This window comes from Chiroxiphia lanceolata, chromosome 1 (assembly GCF_009829145.1).
Source record: "Chiroxiphia lanceolata isolate bChiLan1 chromosome 1, bChiLan1.pri, whole genome shotgun sequence".
Classification (NCBI taxonomy): Eukaryota; Metazoa; Chordata; class Aves; order Passeriformes; family Pipridae; genus Chiroxiphia; species Chiroxiphia lanceolata.
In genome coordinates, this window is record NC_045637.1 from 41,430,882 (window position 1) to 41,450,527 (window position 19,646).

General features: G+C 36.5%; 1 protein-coding gene across 1 annotated transcript in view; it reads left to right on the plus strand.

Moving 5' to 3' along the window:
- ALKAL1 (ALK and LTK ligand 1) overlaps positions 1 to 12,007 on the plus strand; it is a 35,935-nt gene extending 23,928 nt beyond the window's left edge. The window contains exons 3-6 of the mRNA XM_032700397.1: positions 2,589 to 2,642; positions 6,102 to 6,182; positions 8,431 to 8,507; positions 11,365 to 12,007. Of these exons, the coding sequence (XP_032556288.1) occupies positions 2,589 to 2,642; positions 6,102 to 6,182; positions 8,431 to 8,495 (200 nt within the window). The 3' untranslated portion in view covers positions 8,496 to 8,507; positions 11,365 to 12,007. The remainder of the gene's footprint in view (positions 1 to 2,588; positions 2,643 to 6,101; positions 6,183 to 8,430; positions 8,508 to 11,364) is intronic.
- The last annotated feature ends 7,639 nt before the right edge of the window (positions 12,008 to 19,646 follow it).

The following is a 19,646-nucleotide window of genomic DNA, read 5'->3' on the forward strand; positions in this document are numbered from 1 at the left end:
TTGAGGCAAGAATGGATTGAGTAAACTCTCTGTACTCAATACCTCCTGTTATGTGGATTTCACACTTAAAACATTTTATTCTTTCATTTCCCTGTTTCTTTTGTAGTTTTACCAATCTATCTTATTATATTAATGTTTCTGCTTTTCTTTTGTGAAATTAATATGTTAAAGGAATTTTACTTGCATTGTGAGGATGTCAGCATTCGTTGTGAGAATAGATATTAAGCTATCTGCCTTAGTAGATGATAGATAACACATGAAAGATAAGTGGAGTAACTAAGAGCTTGTTATAAGCCAGGAAAAACTAGGTCAGGGGCTTTCTCATGATGCTTTATAAAAGCATACTGTATGGACTTGATATCCTACTTCTGGCTGCAGTGTGATCAGGAGTCAGTGATACATATTCCATTGAAACAAGATGTTCATTAGTTTGATTGAAATGCTAAGTCCTTTGAAACCTCAACCTCGCAGTTGTGTACAGAAAAGACTTTGTCTACACTGCTGGAAGATGGAAGAAAATGACTGTGCTTGTGTTGGGTAATTTGTAGTTCAGGGGCTTCAGTCCTCTGCCATTAGAGCCAGCGGACAGAAGCGTTCCAGTAACCTGCACTACCCGTGATTCTTGTACAAATGAGCTTAGGTTGTTTTTGTGCAGGGGTGGGGGCTCACTGGTTGTGTTTGATCAGCAAATGCACTGTATTATTAAGAAAACGAGCACTTGAAGAAAGCTGAAACATGGGCATATGTTGAAAAGCTGATTGCTGCCCGGAGGGACGGCAGCCACAGCGGGGGAGCAGCAGGCACGCAAGCAGTATCACTCAGCTGCTTTTCAACACAAAACTGACCTAGTTTTCCCTTTTGGGAAGGCAAAGCTGGGCTGGTATGAACCTTGGGCCAGTGTGGGTTACTCGTGGAAAGGAGACTCTACAATGTTCCTTCTCATGCTTGTCAACACGGTTACAACTGCAATTTTATGCTTGCAGTGCCAGAGCATCAAATCAATTCTCCTGTTTTACCTTCTGGGCATTAAGGGGTGGGGGTTTGACTGTATACAAATTTTTCCTAAAGAATCGTATGGGGCAAAAGGCAGCTACTGTTCTCATAGCAAATTCTGTGGACTTTGAAAGGGCCTGTGTCTCAATGTTCTTTGTCAGAGCAAGAATGGCCAGTTCCTAGCCCAACCTTCACCAAGCTGCAGTTATTCGTCAGAACTTGTCTGCTCGAGGCATCTCATTCAAAGTTCACACAGGTTGTTTCCCCATTTTGCCTATTCCATGTCTTTTTAAGCTACCTGACATTTTATGTCAGTAAAATTCAAAGTTTAATGGAGAAGGGATGGCATTTCTTCTGTAATAAGGAATCAAGTTAGTTAAAACTGATATTTTTGAAGAATCTGAAGAAAAGTAGGTCTCCTAACATTGCTGAGTTGCAGTAAGGCTTGGGCATTTTAGCTTAAAATCCCAACCTAAAAATACACTCATTTGACCTCTGAGAAACTGCCTAAAGCCAGTGGTAAGAATTTATCTTGGCAGATAACCAACATCTTCCTATACTATGAATGAAAACTTGCAATCTTCTGATCTAAATGTTAATTCAGATGGGGAAATGAAAAAAAAAGTAGGAGAATAAAAAGATTTAAAATTACATTAGCTGTAAGGAAATATTTTTAGTGAATAAATACATTTAACTGCAGGTCCTAATGCTGTGAAGTTAATCACGTTCCCTGTAATACTGCTTAGAATGGTATTTCTTTTGATTGACATAAAATGCAGCTGTTATATACAGTAACTGTCTGCAGCAATAATTACAGTTACTCAAGAATTTTTAATAGTTTTTCAGTGGAGAATTTATGTGGCTGGAGGGGCATGTGTAGCAGTTCTTAGAATGTTTACTTGTGTTGAAATTTTCTGCTGTAAGCCAGAGGCAACATCCTATTGAAAAAAAAAAGAAAAAGTGACTTTAGTTTTTGTGTTAGCTCTCATTTGTGTTCTTCGTGGTTCCTTTGGCTGTTCTGAGGCTTCTACTGTCTTGCACTTTTAGGAAAAGATCGCCATAAATGGAAAGGGAGCAATATTAAAATTCTCAGCAGTGTTCACAGGAGAAGAGCCATTTTTTGACTAATAGTACAACAAAAATATGCATGGTCCGTGTGATCTTTAGGAGACTTTTCTCTTCAGGTACTTCTTATTTCAAACCCCAGCAAATGGTATTTGATGTGTGTTTATATTTTTACATGATTTGATGAGGGACTTATGTATTTCTCATAACATGGTAATATATTTGTATTATTTGTGGTCTTTCAAAACTTATAGCCCCAATCAGAACTAAGATGAGCAGAAATTACTGTCAGAAAATCTGATAGTGCATTTTAGGATGACCATTTGGTATTTATCTGTGAATTACCTGAAATACTTCACAATGTTGTTTACACGTCCACCAACCCACCCACAACTATGAAAATTAATTTCATAGTCAGTTTGGGAAGCTATTTTGTCTCTTTACATCAGACATCTTGGCACAATACTCTTTCAGGGCTTTTACTGTAATTTCTATGCTACATAAATACATCTTTTTTCTTCTCTTCTCAGAAATTTTTCCAAGAGATTCCAGTCTAAAAGACAAGTTCATAAAACACTTTACAGGTAAGGCAGATGATTGCTCATAATTTTCCTACATGTGCTTATTCTAAGTAACCACAAGAGTCACACCATTTTTTTTTTTTGAGGCTCAGCACCAAGTCAAACATTTTTGAAGTTAAATATGCATATATTGGGACTAGAAATTTTTGAAAAACTTTAGTTGACTAATTAACTGAATTGTCTAGCATCAAATAACTTTCAAAACATGCTAAGTCAAAACATTGTTTAAAAGCTTTTGTTTCATTTTTATCATCCTATTGATGCTTTCCATTATTTTTTCACATTAGACCCCACGTATGTTTCAGAAACAGACCTGTATGGCCAAGCAAGTTTTCACCACATCTGGGAAGCTATTTTGCATCTGTCTCATAATGTGTACATGCAAATGCTTATTTTAACAATGGAAACAAATAGAAAAAGGAAGGATTAAATCAGAGTAAATGGAGAAGAAAGATAACTTGTTGTTTCAAATACAAAAGTTTATGATGATTACAGTTAAGGACTTGAAAACTAAGGTGGAGTTGTATAATGCACTTACTTTTGGGACTTTCTTTGTAGCTACTGGAAAAAATATTGTACCCTATGAATATATGCAATAAGAGTTGCCAATGGCAAGGTGCTTCCTCTGATACTTTACTCTCCAGTTCCAACTGTTCTGTAATTCAGGAAAATGAAGGTCTCAAAATATGACACTGCAAATCTGTTGGTGATTTTCAAGTTTTTTAGTAAAACTAAAAGATAGAGAAATAGTTGGCAGCTGGAGCATGAAAAAGAGAATTGGAAATAATTATGCATTTCCTCTTTGCTGGAAATTTCAGGCAGTCTTGACAAGAAAGGAAGGAATTTGTAGTCTCTTTTGCATGGGGGAAGTGTACTTAAATCTTTGGGATAAGCAAAACTTTAAGGATTTTTTTGCCAATGACTAACTGTAATCTAAGAGCAATTACAAGAAATGTGCCAGAGCCAGTAAACAAGAGAATTATGAACCTGCCCATTTTCAGTCCATATGAGAAAAAAATTTACTTAGAGGTTCAAACTATGCTATGCTGTGTAGTGCAGCAGTACAGAATATTCCTCTCCTGGGGAGGACAGACAAGAAAGATTTGTTTATGTTAGTACATAATCCATTTCCTTTTAATTTTTAACTTTGGAAACTCCTCAGCTACAATAAAAAGCTCAGCGTAAGAATCTGGGGAAGCTAAATAATGATTACAGAATGAGTTTAATTACTCAAAACCAGTAAAAAACAACCATGAGTTTTACAGAATATATTTTGAGAGTACTAAATCATAGAAAAGAGAAAGAGAAAAAAATAATTGAAGGCCTGTCTCTGTAGCCATTCATTAAATTAATAATCCTTTTCTGCATGAGTAGTTGCCATCAAAGTTGCTGAAATTATTTGACTAACATTAGCTGGAATGAATAAGGAAAGCAGGATCATTCTAAAATACTGAAGGTTTATTTGGTGGCTCAGAATTTCTGCCTACACCTCCAATCATAATCCTTCTTCTAGCAACTTTCTTTAATTAAACTGTTCAATTATAGTCCTTCCTAGGTCAGCAGTTAGGACATCCTAGACTAATGAAGTTGTGAAAAAAAGGAGAGAAGCTGAAATCAACATTATCTTTACAGTCCATTATCTTTACAGTTTCAGAGTTAAGAAAACTATTGTATACCTCTTGTATGCCAAGAATAGTAGACACATTTTAAAGCCAAACAAGAAGCATATGTAACAGTCCTTGACTTTAGGAAAAATCATAAATAATCTTGTGAGTCATAAAGCAATCTATCAATTTAGCTTGAAAAACCAGCTGACACAGAGTGCTCTGTAAGGCACAAATAAAATCAACAGCCTATTTTTGATGACAGGGAAGAAAACTAGAAAACCATATGTTGTCTGAAGGGACATAGAATTTCTTTAGTGACAAAACCCAGTGTTGTCTCGACATAGTCTGGGTAATTTCAAACTACATACTTTTTCTTGAGCCTAATTACTCAGACAAAAAAAGGCAACAATATTACAGTTCGAAGTTGCAAAGGCTACTTTTTCAGTTTATTGAAAACTTTATTTGTGGCTGAAAAAATCTAATGAAGTCCATATACTTCTGTAAAATATATGTAATCTTCAAGTGTGTTCACTGTCATAGAGAGGAATCTTCTCTTGAGCTCATGGCAGTTTGGCTTCACTATACAGAGAGAATTAGCTTGGTATATTTTACCAGGCTAATAAACCACCTTTCAAGCAATGAAATAAGTAATTTTTTGCCCAGAAATGCTTGCTATTTCCTCCGGCAGGAAAGTTAGATGACACAGTGTGCTTCCTGTAGATCTTTTTGCAGCATTACCTGAAACAGGCTATTCTTGTTCAGGGTTCCTATTTGTGCTGAATTTAGATTTAAATTTAGTCTTAGTTAATATCAATATGTCAGTGTTTTCTGTCCAGATCACAGGATGCTCATCCCCAGCTGTCAGTGATAGTCTTGCTAAGCAGGTTACAGGATGCAAGTATTACATTTTTGCTCTCTGCAACTTCAGTGTCATCAGTAATACTTTCCCAGGGCCATCAGCAATTATGGAAGGGCTCTTTGGCAAGCTGATAACTTTGACATTCTATAATGTTTTTATAGAATCATAGAACCATAGAATGGTTTGGGTTGTAAGGGACCTTAAAGGTCATCTAGTTTCAACCCCCTTGCCATGAGCAGGGGCACCTTTCTTATCAAATATTAGTGTAAGCAGATGACACTCTATACCCAGAGAAGGGGGCAGCATATTATATCCTGGGCACATAGGGATTTATCTCATCCAAAAAATGAAACACATCTTGCCACTGCACATCTGCATCCTTTCTTACTAGGATTATTTCAACAGATCAGGTTCCTAGATGTTATTCAGCTGTCATGTGTTTTTCCTCAACACCCACACTGTATATTAAGAACTTCAAAAACCATCTATGTGCAAATTAGAAGCATTAGTACATGAAAGTACTTCATCTTTCCAGGGATTAGAAACTCATATTTGCTTAAAATGTTGCTTTTATTTATCTTTAGAAGTAATGTTTGCATTCCAGATGCATTGTTACTTTTAAATAAGACTACTGGCAGCTACTGAGTCAACTAAATTCTATTGTAGTTGCACCTTTCTATTTTTCACCATATAAGAAATTTTACTGCTAATTTTTAATTACAGGAATTTCAAGGCTAAGCCAGCCCATCATTTCCACGGGTCATTCTTCTGTTTCTCATGTCGTGACCATAAAAGCATTGCAATAATATTTATTTCTGTTACTTCAGTAACATTATTATACCTGTTGCATCATAGTTGCTTAAGGTATAGTAAAAGACTAAATGCAATTTTAGTCAAGAAAAAAGGAACTTAATTCTATATGTTGTCGTCATTCATTGAAGCTGCAGAGCAGTGACACCGAGAGCTTGTGGTTAACTCCTGATTACTTTCAAACAGGGCCAGTCACATTTTCATCAGAGTGTAGCAAGCACTTTCATCGACTGTATCACAACACAAGGGACTGCTCAACGCCAACCTGTAAGTAGCAAAGTACCTTCTAATGCTAGCTGTGATACTTGTTTAAAAGCAACCAACTTTTTCTACTGTTTGGTGTCCTGGTCCTTTTGTAACAGTTTGCTGTTTAGCACTATGCTACGAAACATACCCAAGGTCCTCTAACATACTAAGATTTTCTGTTAATACACTTGCCTTCAGCTGAATATCATGGAATTCCTTCAAAGTGAGACTGAAATAAATGAAAGGAAAACTACACTCTGAAAAAAACATAGGGTATGCTTAGGCAGAGGGCAGATATGAAGCCATATTTCCTTCCTACTTCCTTTAGCTTTACTTATTTGCTTGTACAATAAGATAAAGCTGAACCATTCTTTACCTTCTCTTAATGCTCAGTAGTATGGTTATATTTTGGGTTTTTAGTATATTTTAACTTGTGAGGATAATTTTCTATTATATACCCATTTTTAAACAACATAAAATCAATTGATTTGTCATTTCTGTTATTGATACTTTCAGTTCTTACCAAACAACATTCTTCTATGAGATCTACAAGAAGCTTTGCTTTAACACAGCCTGAATGTAATTTTGTCAGAAGGACTGGAAAAGAAGTGTTCCAAGATGTTATTGAATGGATAAAACAAACAAACAAAAACAAACAAAAACCCCAAAACAAAATGGAAACCCCTTAAATAGAAATTGCTTACACATTCTCTAGTGCAATGGACAGTTCAAAGAAAGTGAGTGAAAAATACACAGTATCCTTTATTTAGAAAATATGAGTCTCATTAGTGATTTGTAAGCACAAACTATGGACCAGGGTGCTTTAGAAACTTTTCAGGATTTAACATGAAAGAACAATGACACTTTTTGACTGCATCACTTAGAAGCACTGTTTTTGAGCAACTACAATGCTCTCTCATCATAGCTCAGCACCTCAGAGGATCCAGCCTTTGAAAGGGGATGGAGCAGCCCTCATCTCCATCTACCTTTACACTTATCAGAAGCTGGAATGTCCATGGCTGATTCTCAAAAGTATACATATAACTTTCTAAGTAGGCATGAGTAGGTTTGTTACATGATGCATAACAAAAATATGATGCAGGTTGCATGTTGTATGCTTTGATACATGGATCCAGAGTATGTGGATATTATTTGGATTCCTGTGTATTGCCTGAGTGCTTCACTTTATTTGTAAAGAAACACAATCATATTATTTCTCTTCTAATTAAATAGCTTTTTTCAAAAAAAAAATTACAAACAAGACTATGATTAGTCTTAGAATGGTGTGAAGAACTTATGTTTGATTTATTAAAACAAAACAAAATGCAAAATAAAAAACCAAATCAGAGTGTTTTTTCTCCCTTATATTCACAAAACCCAGCAGACACTGGGTTACATTCAACCTGAAATGTTCCATAGTTCTAAAAGGGAGAGCTAAATCTTCAGAATTGTCTTCCCCTTATCCAGCACTCAGGTTTTAGAGTTGCTACCAAGGTTGATCATAGCCCAGGTCTTTTTTTATCTCTTTAGGGAGGCTTGTTATTTTCTTTCAGAAACACCTTAGACACCATAGGTTGTTTGAGGGTGAGTTACTTCCTCTCCTCCTGACATGGTTACATGTAAAAATACATGTTACATGGTTACATGTTAAAATGTAAAAATATTCCCTGAGGAACTGAAACCGGGTTAGCATTCAGTTTCTTGTTGTTTGGCAGAGTTTAAATTAAGTTTTATTAAAATATCTATCAAGCAAGAGAATAAAATAGCACCTAAGTATTTCTTGTTACAACAATCAGAAAGGTTGGAAGTGGCTTAGGGTCCACTTGAACCAAGTGGTGGTTTGAACCAAGGGCGCAAGAGGGAGGGATTGGAAGATTGGAAGTGAGACACTAGTATCTCTAGTCTGATGATTAAGAGACGTACGGATTTCCATTAGGGTTAATACTAAGTGAAACAGCCTGACTTCCTACTGTGTCATAGACTGCTAGTTAGAATAGCCTCACAGTTAATGAGTTAAATTTCTTCACATAAAATTGGGAGTTGAACCTGATCTTCCACATCCTAGAAGGAAACCACCTGGTAGAAATTTACCTCCCACCATCACTCACATTCTCTAGAGCCTTGGCTGGGACAAGGTACAATCTAATATTGCATCTTGCACACATAATTTCACAAATTCCCATCAGATAACAGTTTCACTGTGTAGAGCATCTGAAATTCTGTCTGGCAACAGAGATTCATTATTACTGTGGGTAATTTTGTTTTATAGATTACAAAAGGTGTGCAAGGTTGCTAACAAGATTAGCAATGAGCCCTTTGTGTACACAGTCCTAGGATGTTTGCTATGTAAGTATCATTTTCCCCGCTCATTTTTTTATTTGTGGAATGGTCTAGTGGTTCGCTTCACACTTGTAACATATGTGCATACAAAAATGTGGTATTAAGAGAGTGCTTTGGCATTGCAGGACTCACTGGTTCCTCATGGGAATACATAGAAGCACAGATACTCTGAAAGGCCCCACTGTACTTTCCTATAAGTCACTTGTGACACCACAGTCCATAATTATGCATTGGGTGGCCTCTTCCTGTTCAAAATTTCAAGAAGGAATCTGGTTGGTGAAAGAAAAATGCTGAAGACTTCATCAGCACATTTATTTAAGGCCATTCTGCAGAGGGCTTTTTTGTTAAATCATGGAAGAAACAGGATGTCTTTGTCTCAAGTCTACCAATGCAATTTTCGTAGACAAGGGGTCACTTCATTAATCTTCAGGACCCCTTTTCATTCCCAAGTGGTCTCCTGAGAATTTTTGTAAAGTTAATGCCACTTCATGGTGATGCAAAGAAATTGCACATAAAGATGTGACAAAGCTAAAGGCTTCACTTAACAGTCTGTGGAAGAACCCAGTCCATTCTTGATTATGAATAGCTTGTTAAGTGTGTTATTTAAACAGCATTGTCACTGGCATAAGGAACATCTCCAAGTGAACTGTTTTCTCCTATTGTTTGAATATCAATAAGACTGTTACACTTTCAAAGGTTAATTTGAAAAACAACACTATTATTTTTGACCAATAAAATGTATAAAATCAATGCATTTAATTTATTTAAATTTCTTTAAAGATTGTTTCTTTTCACCACCTCCGCCTGACAAACACTGCAAGCTTGGAGTTTGGGGGAGTTGTGTATGTCATTTCTTCCTGCATCAAGACTTCAATTCATGTTAATCAAGAATAAGAAAGGAAGAGTAGGATATGAGTCAGTGTTAGCTGAAATGATTTCCAAGTGGAGGTGGGACTCATTTTGGTGGCTGTGAGAAAATGCTTTAAAGAATAGGGCAATATTTCAGTACTGAGAAAAAAAAATGACATAATTTCTTTCTCTTCCTCTTTTCTTAACTATTTTCAATCTGTTTGGGCTCTTGCCTTCCATGTCTTGCAGATGCTTATGATTATATCAAGGGCACTGAACTGGAGATTGACTAGGGATCTCATTACTTTGCCTGGATCTCCTTTTCATGACTAAAGGCAGGAATCCTTTTCCAAATTCCCTATTTAAAAAAAAAAAAGAAGCCTAAATTCATATTTGTTTATTAGTGTTCTCTTTCAAAACTCAGCTTTCTCCAACATCCCAGCACGCTTTTGTTTTCTCCACTTTTACCTATTTAGTCTGCATTTTCCCCTCATCTGTATCTGTTTACACCTCTGGATTCATGTATCAGGGCTTTCAGAAAGATTTCTGGGTGTTCTAATGCTTTTTTTCTTTTTCTTTCAAGAGGATGAGTCAAAGATCTACCTACATATCCACACTACAGAAGCATCTATCTAATTCTATTTCCATCTTTAAAATACAAAAGGATCAAAAGTTGCTAGGATTTTCAAAGCCAGGTGTTTTAATTTGCCTGCCAAAAATACACTCAAAGACATGACAAATGGGGAGGGGAGGTTTTAAATGGTAAGCATTGCTAGCTGATCATGTGGACTGTGTTCACTTAAACTTGTATCTAGGCTGGCTTTCTCTCTACTTTGTTAAAAATAGAGAAAAAATTAAAGAAAAGTAGAGCTATGATCTGAGTGTTTCCCAGCTCCCTCTGTGCTCCCTCACCCTGTTCCTCCACCAAGCAGAGTGGATAGTTTTCATTATAAATAAAACAGCCTCAGATCTTCATGTTTACTCATATCCAATACTTCTTGGAATGGAAACATTTTCCTGAGAAGGATGAAGGGTAGCAGGAGTTGCTCTCTCTTCCCTCCAAACAGAGAGTGCAGCAAAAGAGTTACACATGTTCATCCCTCAATAACACAAAATTTCTAGCATGATTCTGTGATTGCTTCTACTCCATCTTTTGGCATGGGGAATCTGTTTTTCTCACCACCCTCGCACTAACTTAGAGAGGACAGGGTCATAGATCCTGTTACCTGTAAGGGAATTTGCCTTCACTTTAACATCTGAGAGAGACTTGGATATTCTTGATTGCCTTGCAAAAGGTAGCTCTCACTCAAAGAACTGACAGCTATTTTCAAGCGTTTCTCCTGCCAGTACTAAAATAGACTGCCTTTTCCTCATAAAAAAGATCTGCACTGCTATTATGCAAATCTTTTCCTTCCTCGCCTTAAATGGCCAGGTACACAAAGGAGACGTGGTCTTTTTCTCTTCATAATGAAGTTTTGCTTGGGGAAAGCCCATCATCTTCCCATGCGATCTGGTAGCGCAGGCTGTGGCGCGATGTTTCAGCACCATGGACAGGCCCGGCGGGGGGACGCGGTTCCGGGCCCCGGGCATCCTCTGGGATGGCTCCCGGGCCGGGGGGTGCCATGCATATGCTGCGGCACGTTACTGCCCTTATGGCTTTTGGAGGTTTGGGTGGATTTGATTATTTTTTTTTCCTAATTCAGATCTTTGCAAATGGAAGTAAAACTTTTGATAAAACCCAGAATACAGAAATGCACGTGACTATGTGCGTGGGAAATATCCCTGCAAGATGGAGCAGCACAGATCATTATCTGTTAAACCTCTTGGCATGGACACTGAGGATTTGTCACGACAAAACCCATTAGTGTTCAGGGAGGGCAAGACTCACTGGCATTCTGGAGTTAAGATTTATGCAATCTGCAGGAAACTGTGATTTATGAACAGAAATAAACTAAGCGTTCTGCCTCTCTGGTTTGAAATTAGATATAAAATGGCATGTCCTTTTCTCTTGCAGACTTTCTACCAAGGAGAGAATTCTGATTTGCCAAGAAAGTGCCTTGAAATCTTCAAAAATGGAGAAGACGTCTCTTACCTTTTTGATTTACAACATTTTGTTACTAGATGCATTTTATTTTCATATATTTGTTGGACATTCCATATTTGTGTGAAACATTATTTTATTTTGTAAATTTGTTGCCTGTAGTTCAGACAAACCAATTATTTAAATACATTGTATATAAAGAATACTAATGATATACTGATTAAATGTTATAACCATATGCAGGGAGCTGGTAAAATTTTGCTGTTTCTCTTGTTCCATTGTATTTACATTGTTCTGCTCAGGCTCTTACTCTCATTATTTGCACTAACTTGAAATGCAGAAGTCTATGTAACTGAAATCTGAATAAGCTGTAAGTGGGGAAGTTTTACTTGCCATGGAAGATATTTTATATTATGAAGCTTTGTTAATATATACATATATATTATTGCACATCGGAAAAAATTTGCTCAGAAATGCACCTTGCTTTCAGGAACATTTGTATGACTATTCTGGATTTTCATCGGTTACATTTGTACTGGCACTTATGGAAAGAGTTGCAAATAATGTAAATATAAAGACTGGAAAACTGCAATGCAGTTTTGGTGGAATAAAGAACATAAAAATAAACTATTTTACAAGAGGTTTTATTTATTTATTAAGAGGTCACTTTTTTAATATATAATTTTAATCTGTCTGGTGGACTTCAAATAATTTTCCACTGAGAAATTCAAACTTGTGGGTTTAGGATTTTACAGCATTTAATTTTCAAGTGGTAAACTTTATTCAGCCATTTATTCTGCAGCTGAATGAGGTGCAAACAAAAATGCATCATGCTCCCACAGTGTGAACAATAGAAACCATCAGTGAGGATGAAAAGAGGGTAATAAGATAGTCCAATAGAAAAGAAAATGCTTTAAAGGATAATATCATAATGCTAAGGGGTATAATGAATGAATTTGGCAGGTGACACATCAATCTTAACTATTTGGGAAGAATCCAAACCACAACTGCTGCATATTTTTTATTCAAAATCGAATTGTGTTGGTAACATTTACTATCCATTTGTCTCATCTCTTTTATTGTAAGATTATATGATTGCTTTACAAAGAACTAAGTATGAAGTGAGGTTTTTATGGTCAGGCCCAGAGTAATTGACAACACACATTGATTACTGTGCTCAAATCACCATACTTGAGGTTTATTGACCGTTCAAAATAATCCCTTCAGATTAGGTGTTATCTCTATCCTTTCTCTCAGGGTGGGCTTTATGAGCCCCTTAACTTCTATGGCCAACACTTTTCTGTGTACAGAATAGTAGGAAAATTCTGCCCTGGGATTTCGAGTCAAATAACAAACAGCTGCCTTATTATCCAAAGGGATTTTCCTTCATGTTTCTATTTTATTCAGTGTGTTTCAACACCAAAGTTGTGCAATGTCCTCTGACGCACTAGGCTGTCCAACCCACAACTCTTGCAGGTACTGTTATGTTCTGTTTGGGCAAGAATTTGTTACAGCACCTGTTTCTAACCAGCTCCTTAGCTATGACCATTGAAATAGTTACTCCCTTTGTAGTCCCAGCTAGAAGGTTGTCCTGTGCTATTTTTATTTGTGATTAATTGGGTTGGTTTTCAACCTTTCTGACATCATGTTCTTTTGGTAAGAGCAACATTTTCAAGTCTCCTTCTAATCCATGTTGGAGGCATTATTCATGCTGAAGGTACAGTAGCATATGGGAAATCCTCGTGGTTGAATAGTGAGATGGATATTCCTGTTTCTCTGTGAGTAAAATACTACATAGAAGGATTAACAGCCAAAACACTTTAACCAGAGAAAAAAGGATAAGGCTTAGAACAGACAGTCAGAAATTCCAAGAAAAGCATTTGTCTTTACTCTTGCTTTTATATTTCTACTCTGGTTTGCTTACTTCCCGATTTTTAAAAAAGTTTCTTCATTCTCTCCTCAAGAGACTGAAAATAATGAAAGTTGAAGCACAGAAAGCGTTGGGGGTTTTTGGGTTGTTGTTTTTGTTTGTTGGGTTGGTTGGTTGTTGTCAGAATCACCTTCGACACAGGGACTGGTCACCTACTGGGAAGGCTACTAAAAGTGATGGCAGAGTAACATGAATGTAAAACAACAACACGAATAGGTCCTCAGATTTTATCTAAAAAATTTTATAAATGGCTATATTGGTTTTCAGCTGTGGGAGAAAATGGATGAAGTTGAAACTTGTTAACCAGACAGATGAATACAATGGGCACAGGAGATATAGGAATCCTGGTTATTTCAACTTAGCCTAAGAAATAAGCACCTCACAGGCATTCCTTTTATCCCACCTGATCCTCCTTATCCACTGTGGGATCTCTAATTCACCTGGGTCAGAAGCTTGCATTGGTCAGTAGAAACAGAGACACTGCTCACAGACGTGTCACAACTACCCAGTACGAGGTCATTTGGCACGAGAGACTCTGAGCTCTGACAACTAGTTGGTGCAGAAGACTAGGATCAGTGCCTGCCATACTGGGAAAGAAAGAATCTGCCTAACATATGTCCCACTGCTCTCATCATCCCATAGTCAGGGGCTACCTGCTCTGGATCTGAGCTGGGAAAGATGTTTAGAAATAAAGGAGAGGTACAAATAAAGAGTGAGGGTAGGCAACACTTAATACCATGGAGCATGGGATTAAATTCCCTATGCTGATAATTGCTGCTGGCCTAATTTAATTTCTTTCCTCCTCCATGAACCATATAACAGCTGAATTTACCACCCAGTCTTGGATACAACCTCCTCACTGTCTCCATGATTAGGAAAGCCTTATCACCTGCTCACAGAGAGGTATTAAAAAAAAATCAGATATAAACTATTATCATTAAAAATGTACCAGAGAAAGAACAGAGTGCAAAAAATTGGTGAAGCTTTCATGTAACTTCACTGTAAGACAATAATTCTTAAATAATTTGACAGACAAATTTATACCATTTGATAGCATGCACTTTGCTTTTTGACCCAAGGATGTGTATTTTTTTCAACCATATCAGTGTCACTTTACCATCCATGTAGAGTTTTATTAATGTAACTACATTACATAACGTAATGAGTGTAACTAATTTAACTTTGGTGCTCATTTGTCCTTATCACTCCCATAATTCTATGGAAGTGTGATAATTTTGCCCATTGCTTTAGTAGCTGATTGAGTACTTGCAATATTACAAAATTTTTGTGCCCTCTTATTAAAGACATTTCTTCTGAAAATATAGTCCTGTCATTAAAACTGCTGTCCAGTTTTACGTTGAATATGGTAATTTTTGCATTTTATAGATGAAGCAATGAGTTCAATGAATGATTACTAACTCATTTATTACAAATAAAAATGGTATCTTTATTTGAAATATTTTCTGATGGTAATACACTCTTACTTATGAAGCACATTTTGCAGTAGTGTTCTGTTCTCTGCAGTATGAACTCCATTTATCACATTTGACTCTGTTTGAACACATTTTCTAAATAGCACATAAAATAAATGTTTCCAATTTATGTAAATGATATTTCTTTTCTACTAACATTCACTTTAATTACGGCTGAACAATGAATTTATGTTTTAATGGAAATATCTCACTTTGAGATCTTAGAAAATGTTGGCTCGAAGCCCATCATTAAATGTGTGCACAAGATATGACTTTTCTCATATGTATTGCTTTATGATTATCCAGATCAAATTAATTATTTTCATCGTTGCCCTGTCACTCATCTTACGGTCTTGGCAAACTTCTACAAGTCAACTTTCATCTTTGATACCGTGACTTATCATCAACAACAATATTTAAAATTGATAAATTCTTGATCTTGCTTCATAAGAGGGGACTATATTTTGCATTTGGTCATTAAGAGAGCGCTAAGAAAGTGAACGAACATTGTGAAGCCTGATTCTCCCAGTAAATATACCTCTGCCTTACAATGTCCTCCCTGCTTCAACTAGAAGATATGAGAAGCTATATAACTCATGCATTTTCTGCACGGCACCTTGAATGCTTAGGTATAAATCTTGAACATATTCTCCATAGCAACTTTGTGCATTGTTCAGATGAAGGGATAGGGACATATGTATTTATTCCTTCCCAACATGCTTTTGCTTAAATAAGACAAGCTGATGTTTCCCTCCACAAATTTCCTGAGCTCACGGGGCCAGCACCCAAACTGCTGCTTTTGCTATTTGCCTTTATTCGGTTCACGGATAGGACTGTACCAACATTTAAAAATTGGAGAGTGGAGATAAGATGTGACAACTACTTGCATCTGACTGCACAAGGAACTCAACAGGATATATACCAGTTCTGTCTACACTACCAATAGAGCTCCTTCATGCCACCTGCCTCAGTGCTACCACATTCCTCCTGTCAGGGAGCCTGGACCTTGCTATTTCTATGTGTCTAGCTTCCTGGGAATGTGGTAGAACTGGTACTCAGTGCTCTTTGGTAATTTTCCTGACACCTGGAGTGAGACAGTACAAGAAAAAAAAGCTGTCTCTCTGATCCTTTAGGATCTATGGCAATCAGGAACTGGCAGGGTTTAACATGGCTGTTGGTTTGGAGAAAATAGCTTGCATGGGAAATTCCTGTGAGAAGATCAAAACTGCTGCTACAAATGGCATGACACTAATGTATAGTATGTGCAGGAGGGATACTATAGAGCACAGGATAAGAAACAAGGTGCTAAAAGAGACACAGGCACTGAGCATTTGCATTCCACACCCTACTGGTTTATGTATGGTGTATCTTATACCTTATTCTGCTATTCTATTGAAACTATAACCTGTACCTTTATCTTTTTAATACATTTACTGATATAATTATTGCCTCTTATGTTGTAAGTTCATTTGAAGGTTTTATTAGCTATTGTTTTCCAACTAGCACCCAGTATAGCTATGTCTCTAATGATCTTCTCGTCTTTCATTGGACACAATAAACTTATGTCAATTATGTGTTAAATCTTACTGGGTGGTGCAAGTAAATGTGCTATATGGAAATGCTACTGAAAGGTTTTGTATCTTTAAACTTCTGGGAACTTGAGCTATTTAGCACCTTCAATGGGAATAATTTGTCCTCACATGATCTCCACATCTTTACTGCCATTCCCATACAGTGCAAATCATTAACTCCTTGTCATTATTCACTCTCTGAAAAATCTATATGATAATGTATTCTTCAGGAGTTAGCTGGGGGACAAACTTCAGGATGATGTTTTCAAATGTTCTAAACCCCTAATTAAATTAACTGTCAGATTCTGAAACAGTTTTCTAATTGAAGTTTTTAACAATTTTATTATGGGACTCAATTATATTTATTAAATTTTGTTATTTAAAGGTTATTAAGATGCCTTCCTATAATAGCTTAATTCTGCACATTCCTATACCACAAAGAAAGGTAGTAAATGGCACTACTGACATCAGAGGCTGAAGTTTTCAATATGGGAGAGAAGGGTCTTAAATTTCACCTGCTCTTAAAGAGTTCCTTCATTTCTGAGATTAACTTGTACCTCTCTTACATTAATTGTGCAGCTGCCAGGGCAGATTAAACAGGCATATAGTGTATTTAAAGGTGATAACCAAGCACAAAGTATAAAAACACTGGTTCTGAACACTAGAAGTTTAACATGCCCAGTCACACGCAAACCCAGGGTACACAGCAGACTGACACAGCACATAAGTCACTGGCTTATATTTAGTTCTCACCTGAACAACAACAATGTGTTTTTAATTTTATGTGGGGCTGAATTGTTCCTACCGAGACTGGATTTTTTCAGTTTATGGAGTTATATTGCATTTTCCCAAAAAAAATAATTGTGTCCATGATACTGCTTGAATTTTTGCAGTTAAACCATATGCAGGCTCACGGCTGATGAGTGACACCAAACTGAGTTCCCAGACTGAGGGAACCACCTTGTTCTCCACTGTCCAGTATCCTCAGGCCAGAAGGGATAGCAGTTCCTCTGGCCCAACGCGAGTTTAATGGAGAGTATCAGAGTCCTTGTCACTGCTTTGCTCAAAGGCAGCTTTGGATTGAAAGGTTTTTCTAGTAATTTTTCATTAAGACTTGAAAGCATCAGTGATAGTGACAAACTGAGAGAATGTTCTTTTCAGTTTTAATAATCACTCACTTTGAATAATAATAAGAAGCACTGATTGAGTCACACTCAGTCTTCTTATTACAATACTGATTTTTGGAGAAGAAGCAAGATGCTTGGAGATTTAGTAGCAAGATACAAAGCAGCTTATTTCAGACATGGTTTCTAGTTTATTAGAGTAGAACTGCGCTAGAATATTGCTCAACTCAAAGAGGTCCTGGAGACCTCACAGTACAGTGAAGACTAATGTGCTTTGAAAGAGAAGTAATCTTTGTTTTCATGTGTGTAAATTATTATTGGAAAGAATAGAGATGAATTCCAGACTGGCTTAAGTTTGAAAGGAAGGAAAGATGGTTAGAACTCCCAAAATTAATTTATATGCCTTTAAATTTGTAAACAGAAATGAAATGTAGATACCAATGGAAAAACTTCTCTGAATGAGTCAGGGAGGAGGAAAGAAATCTATGTTCTTGACAGAATGAGTGATCATGGAAATGTCAATAGCTCCTGGAGACAACTAAAATGTAAAATCCAAATAGAAGCCATTCTAGAACTCTGGAGGGAGAAATATAGGGCAGATATGAGTGACACAATATATAATGAATACAAATAGAAAATTTTTTTCCTAATTAAAAACCCCCAAAATAAATAATACTGTAAAAGCTTTTCCAGATATACAAGGCAATGGCAAGTTGTCACATGGGAACTGTTAGAAAGCTTTTGTCTCAGGTGTAGGCTCAGTAACATGCATCCTCTATCCTCTTTTGGTGAATAAACCCCAATCATTTATTAATTTGTTTTAATTTTTCCTTTTCCATCATAAAAGAGTGAACTATGTTATTATTTAATATTAGTAATATGTGTGGTGCAAGGACAGGGAAGAGCAGAGAAAAAGGTATATGATGTTTTCAGTAGACTCTCTAGCGGACTAGGGAGTGCATATTCCAAGGTTTCTTTCCAGTTGGTGCTCTGCCCAGACTAGAAAACCCTAAACCAGCACCACAGTATGTGAGGCTGTTTCAATAAATCTGGCTTACACAAATGTTTAAGTTTATTAAGACTTCACTGCCTGAAAGCTGCTTGGAATTATTGCTACAGCTGGATTATAACATTCTCTCATTGGTCCAGTATTCTTTCCTCTATGGAAATCTCATAACTTATGTCTACTTCATCATGATGATTGCTAGCTTTAAGCTAGGGGAGGCACATGTATGATAATATTTTTGTCATGTGGAATTTTTATTTTTAAATTAACATGAAGTCTAATAATAACTTGCAACATGATATTTGCAAAATATCTCAAAGAAGATAAAATAAAAACTTCCACTAAAAGAAGCTGTCTGTACACTATATCTGTTGTTCCTAAATAATATTCCTGTCACTTGTTAACTAAAGGATATGCAATGGTAAGAAAATGACTGGGAGATGACCTTGACTCACTCTGAGATTTAGCACTTCTCCTCACTGATAAAAGTTAGATTAATTTGTTGTATGTTTTGACATCTAATTATATGGAAGAAGGGACCTTTGGAATGGGGAGAAAATGAAGAGACTTGCCCAGGCATTTCAAAGTAAGTAAAAGCACAGGTTTTAACTAAAATATTCTGATTCCACACATCTTGGAAAGTGAATTCTGGTTTTAGGTTTCATGGTGTTTCTGTGGCTGTAGACGTTGTTAAAAATTATATACTGTCTACCTTTTTACCAGAGCAAACTCGGATATGTAAATAAGCAGAGAAGTGCAGTTTGTTTTAACAGGCTGAGTCTGGAAAAACAGATTAGAAGTGGGAGTAGCGCAGGTCTATTCACTTCATTGCTTCACAGTCTATGAAATCCTAACTGACAATGACTACATTAGGGGCCGAATGTGAAATAAAGACTCTGATTTGGTTTCCCTCTCCCACCTCCCCAAATTCTAGACATTCATCCATCTGAGTTTTATGTACTACATTGGGTGAATTCAATCAACTGTTTTTGAAGAAGGCACTATGTGCTCTTTTCTCATTTTAATAAACTTTATTTTTTCCACAATCTCACATATTTTGCTTTCTATGTTCTGTATAATCTGCATTTTGTCTTTTTAGACAGATTGCAAACAGCTAACAGACTGATCTGAAAGGAACTGCCAACAACAACT